The 6,282-nt window shown below is 38.0% G+C and overlaps 1 protein-coding gene across 1 annotated transcript in view; it reads left to right on the top strand.

The window, feature by feature from the left end:
* LOC106458481 (protein croquemort-like) overlaps positions 1-6,282 on the top strand; it is a 44,268-nt gene that overhangs the window by 13,457 nt on the left and 24,529 nt on the right. Inside the window, exon 3 of the mRNA XM_022384922.1 lies at positions 5,930-6,071. Within this exon, the coding sequence (XP_022240630.1) occupies positions 5,930-6,071 (142 nt within the window). The remainder of the gene's footprint in view (positions 1-5,929; positions 6,072-6,282) is intronic.

Below are 6,282 nucleotides of genomic sequence, written 5' to 3' on the forward strand. Positions count from 1 at the left end.
CTAGTCTTACACTACTAAATTAGGGACGGCTAGCGCAGATAGCCCTCGTGTAGCTTTGCCTGCAATTCAAAAACAAAACAAACAAACATTAATAAATGTAATGAAAATTAGATTTTATTATCACAAAGTTTATTCAAGGAATGCTTTTTTCTTACTTAAGTAGTTATTGCTTTTTTTTTTTGCTTAATTTCCATAAGAATTTAGAATTTAATTGTCAACGCCCTTTAATGATAAAATCTGTTTTTGACTAACCATCTTAAAGTCATTTCGTTACATAAGCGTCCTTCATCTTATCAAGGATATAGTTGTCTTACACTAGGGGCACCTGGAAATGATTATATAACACGACAAAACTTGCATGTCCACTTTTGTTTTTCTGTGCATTTTACAGAGGAGGTTGATTGCCATTATACTAATGCGGATATCTCCTCGAGACCTCGGGCTTCGAATCCCCGTCCCACCAAACATGCTCACCCCTTTAGCCGTGGGGGTGTCATAATGTTGCATTCAATCCCACTATTCGTTGGTAAAAGAGTAGCCCAAGAGTTGGCGGTGGTTGTTGATGACTAGCTGATTTTCCTCTAGTCTTTCAATGCTAATTTAGGGACGGCTAGAGCAGATATCCCTCGTGTAGCTCTACGCGAAATTCAAAACCAAAAGTCATGAGCTCATGGAAAACATTGCTTAAGCAGCTACAGCTTACATGTAACGTGTTCTGTAGCAAGTTTCATTGATATGTGTATTTTAGTGTCGTCGAAAACAGATATCAGACATAAAATGGAACACAATGCTGGGAGAGAAATATCATATGAACTGGTTTAAATTTCAGTTTGAACTGATAAGAGAACATGCAGAGGTTTAAATTACGGGATATATAAAAACGTAAACGTGTTTGGTAAAAGGTCGAACGCTTTTCATGAAATAAGCACTGAGAAACTGATAAGTTTGAGATGACAAGCGGAAAAAATCGGTTTCATATTATATAATGTCATTGTACTTTGTATACATAATGCAAGTACAAAGAACAATGACATTATATAATACGAAACTTGAATATGGAAAATTTGTGGATATTCAAATGTACACCTTCATTTCATTCTTTATGTCAAGGAACAAGAAAGTCAAAATACTTGAATCGTTTAATTTTTAATATATATATATATTTAAAAAACAATTCAAAGTGTATGTGTATATATTGTCCTAAACTGCACCTGTTCGTGTTTAAGAAAAGAAAACAGAACGACACATATAAGTAGGAAGGAAGTTTCCATGTTTGAGAGACACTCATCGGAGAATTACTTTGTGTGTTTTCTCCAAGCAGCACTTATGAGCTGGTAATTCAGGGAAACTGGTCAATCAAAGCATAGATTAGACCTGTAGGTTGTTCTTTTTTTACTGAAATTCACGTTTTGGTTAGGAACAGAAATACGCAAATAAACAGATACTTCAAACGATACAATTTCCTAGCAATGAAGTTATACATATAAAATTTCGTTTTTAAACAATCTAAACAATTTTAAAAACAGTACTGTCTGAAATGCGTCTAGCCCGTGCTTGTTACAGCAAGTTAAAACGATTTAAACTCGCATTTACTAAAGAATACGTTAAGAGCATTATTGTACATCAATGAGATTTATTTTTCACTGCATACTTAAAACCTTAAAAGACCGGGCGTAGCCTATCAGCTAACGAACTCAAACTATGAATTCGAGTGCTCATGTTTTGCTCTTGTTGTCGCAAAAAACGTTCCGCACTTTGGGGACGTCAGTTCGCTATAAGAGTGATGGCCAAATCCCAATACTCGGTCAGATAAAAGTAGCTCAAGAGATGGCGCTTGGTGCTGTTCACTAACTGCATTCACTTGTCTGGCAGCACAAAATTAGGGACGGCTATTCACAAATAGCCCTTGTATAGCTTAGCGCGAAAATTTTAAATTCAACAAAAACAGAAAAATTGTCTGTATAATTAAGCTATTTCAAAACAGACCAACGGAAATTAATTGAATATGTCTGTAATATAGTTTATTGTTTCCTTAACATCTAGCCACCCTAGTGACTCAGCGGTAAGTCTAAGGATTTATAGCGCTACAAATTGGGTTTTGATACCCGCCATGAGCAGAGCACAGATAGCCCGTTGTGTGGTTTGTGCTTAACAACAAGCACACGAACAAACAAAACCTTAACATCTACTCATAATCATCCCTGTTTTGGTCAGATAGTGTTATATAACGATGTTCACACATTTTTAGTTATCCCACTCCCCAAATGTCACATGGTAAGGCGGGGGGCTCACAACTATAAAAAATGTGTTTCGATACTCGTGGTGGGCACAGCACAGATAGCCTGTTGTGTAACTGTGTGCTTAACAGCAAACAAACATTCTCCTCAAAATAATTAAATGTCCTTAGCTATAATGACAGCTGACAACCACGATTATGAACTGATTATGGAACGGAATGAGCTTGGAGCCGTGAATGAGAACGGTGAGCACTTTGCAAATTTCTGCGCATTCAACGACTTTGTGATTGCAGGAATAATTTTCCCCCGGAAATCAATACATAAAGCCACATTAGAACTCACCTGATGGACACACAGAGAACCAAATTGACTACATCACCATCGCCAGAACACAGCCTTCTAGACTTGAGAGTGAAAACAGGTGCGGATGCAGGATCAGGTCATCACCTTCTCTTTGAAGCAGTTCGAGTAAAGCTGAAAGCTTTCAAGGACGGAAAAGATAGACTGCACAATAAGTACAATGTGCAGAATCGCAGGGCAAGAAATACAGTATATCAGCTCCAATGCCAGCTGAAGAACAAGTTTGAACTCTTGGTGACCTCATCGAAGAAACCATCGAGGACCACTCGGCCAAACTCCAGGAAACCTGAAGTACTAGGCAAAAAGAAGACACAATACAGGGAATGTCTCTCACAAGCATCATGGGACCTTATTCAAGCAAGAAAGTACCTCTAAAAACCAGGAGAAGAAACAATATTTACGGGCAGAATACTGAAACTTCAACAGAGAAGTAACGAAGAACACCAGGCGAGACAAGAGAGCCTTCATTGAAGCTCTCACAGAGGAAGCAGAGACAGCAGCAGGGAAAAAGGATATAAAGACGTTGTACAACATCACCTGAACACTATCGAGAAATAACTCCAATCAGGACAGGCCTGTAAAGGACAAATATGGACGAACTATTAGCAAAGAAACAGACCATCGAGCTAGAAGGATTGAGCACTACAAAGAGATTCTCAACAGAGATCCCCTACACAATGCCCAACCATCACACCAGTAGCTGAGCCTCTGAATATTAACACGAACCCCCAACAAAGGAAGAGATTACGAAGGCACTCAAACTCCTGACAACTGGAAAAGCAGTCAACATGCAAGATCACACACACAACATAGAACTCTCAGAGCCCTTCACGGTTCAGACCGGTGTCAGGCATGGATGTTTTCTTTCACCCATAATCTTCCTGTTTTTGATTGACTGGGTGATGAGGCAAACTACCAACAGCACAAATACAGGCATCCAATGGACATTCATGAAGCACCTGGAAGACCTTTGCCTTGCAGATGATCTATGCCTCCTGTAACATAGGCAGCAGAACATACATTCCAAGACTCAACAACTTAATGAGAAAGCTGCAAAAACTGGGCTACGCGTAAATGTTAACAAGACAAAGATAATGAAAATGAACAACAGCCAAAGGACTCAATGCAGCTCAATGGAGATAATATAGAAGAATTAACAAGTTTGTGTTCCTCGGAAGTGTCATCTCAAAGAATGGAGGCACAGACAGTTACGTCAGCTCACAAATCAACAAAGCCAGATTTACCTTAAATCTCTATATGGACCTCATCATCTCTTTCGCAGAAGACCAAAGTCAGATTGTTCAACACCAAAGTGAACTCGTCATTTATGGCCCAGAGACATGGCGAGTCACCAACACTATCATAGCCAAGACTTAGACCTTTGTCAACATATGTTTCTGCAACATCCTGCACATTAGATGGCCTGGTGTCATCTCTAACGCTGGCCTATGGGAGCAGACACATCAGCTGCCTGTCCAAGAAGAAACTGCGAAGATGAAATGGGGTTGGATTGGTCACACGCTAAGGAAGCCTCATACCAATGTGACAAGACAGGCACTGGAACACACAGGGAAAAAGGAAAGTGAGGAAACCAAAAATGACCTGGAGATTAAGGCCGCTGGACTCTCGTGGGCTCAGCTGAGGATGGCCGAAAGTCGGGTCCAATGGTGTGGAACAGTAGTGTCCCTATGTTCCAATTGGAACTAAGGGGAATAAGTCAAGTAAGTCAAGCTATAGTGTCAAGACAATCTTTTAAAAACTATCATTTTTTTACTGTTTTTGTTTCATATCTTTAAAAAATTAAGGTGATGTTTTATAGTAAGTAAGAGTTTATCCAGATCTGCCTCTGTTTGCTCATCAGAACCGAGTATAAAAATCAGAGTGCAGGTGTTATTCACATATGCGCTATACATACTAAGCCATACCGGTGCAGTAAGTATTCAATATAAAGATAAACTTTCTGTCTGTCTGTGGATGCATCTCGTCCTAAACGAGTTGATGTACTAACTTATTAGTCCAAATGTAAACCCCCATATCGTTCGGCAGTAGCTTCTGTCAATAGTTGAGTTTAAAAAAACTCACACCACAAAACAATTCTATAAACCAAAGATTGTAAATAAAATTTCTACCATTTTGGCTTGTTTCCTACAATAACTAAATTATACAGTAATAAAATATCCAGCTACAATGTGGAGAATAAAGATGTTGCTGCTATTTAAGTTTCTCGCTTTTTTCTGATTCACCTCATTTAAATTCCGTTGTATACTAGGGTTAAAATAAGCACCTTAGCCTGAATTAAAAAGTATTTCATAAATAAAATATTTTAGGATATTTCTTACTTCTTAATGTAGAATATAGTTTACCTTAGATGTAAAATTCAAGTTTATTATTTAATTTAATGCATTAAATGTGCCAAGCTTGGACAGTAGAAATCTTGATCACATCTCCACTGTGAAATGGGCTGCTGTGAACAAGAAATAACACAACTGCTTTGCCATTTCGTCCAAGTTTCTCGACTCGACTGCTACATCTCCTCACTTCGGATCAATTCCCCTGTTTTACAACAATTTGCTTGGCTAATGAATATTAATGAAAATCCTTGAAGAGATTTTGCTCATTTTTAGCAAATTTGTGTGTTTTCCGCGTTTTCGAACGAAAAAGAAAAAGACGGAGGAGTGCAATCTGCTTAAAATAACCTACAAAACCTTTAAGGTAAGACATTTAAAGTGCATTAAAAGAGCTTCAAAAAGAAAGCCCATTATAGACTGAGAGTTCACTTTTACATGTAGACTTTCACCGGATCTGTCGGGCTTTCACCAAGGGTAGAGTTAGGTATATACTTTGTCGCTCAGTTGCGGAACTAAAAAGACAAATATTTCAGTTCCAATTACAATGACAACGTAAACATTATAAGTGTAAAAAAAACTCAGGGTATCTTCACATCTGTTTCGCGATGGGTCAGAGGTTAAGTTTACGGGTTACAACGCTAAATTCTGGAGTTTGATTCTCCGCGGTGGACAGACCGCTTATAGCTCGTTCTGTAGCTTTATACTAAAACAACACAGACTTTCATATTTCATTCGTTTGACTGTTTAATGTTTTAGACTTAATCTGTAAGCTATCTAGCGGTTCGTAAATAAGTTAACGAAAGTCATTATTTCACGTAAGATGTAAATTAATAAACAGTAAAAGTCCTGTGACTAGAGTGTAGTAAGTCATTTTTTCTTCATTTCTGTTAATGAACGTATTTTACTGTGTTATTTTCGGTTTTAAACTAATTTTCATGTTTACATTTATTGTACCTCTTTTGTAAATATCTGTTTACTTACCAGGGAACATCGCGTAAAGGTAAACCTTACTTGGAATGACAACGGAACAGTCTCCTATCGACAGATAAAGAGTTGGCATTTCCAACCGGATCTCACAAACGGTTCTTTAGATGATGTCGTCACCACTCTCAATGTTCCAGCTGTTGTAAGTATTGTATATGACATTATTCTCAATGTATCTGTTGTCGAAAGTATTGTAGATGACACCATTTTCAAAGGTCCTCTTCTAGAAAGTATTGTAGATGACACCATTCTCAAAGGTCCTCTTCTAGAAAGTATTGTAGATGACACCATTCTCAATGGTCCTTCTGTAGAAAGTATTGTAGATGACACCATTCTCAATGGTTCGTGCTATT

Source organism: Limulus polyphemus, unplaced genomic scaffold (genome assembly GCF_000517525.1).
Source record: "Limulus polyphemus unplaced genomic scaffold, Limulus_polyphemus-2.1.2 Scaffold23, whole genome shotgun sequence".
Taxonomy (NCBI): Eukaryota; Metazoa; Arthropoda; class Merostomata; order Xiphosura; family Limulidae; genus Limulus; species Limulus polyphemus.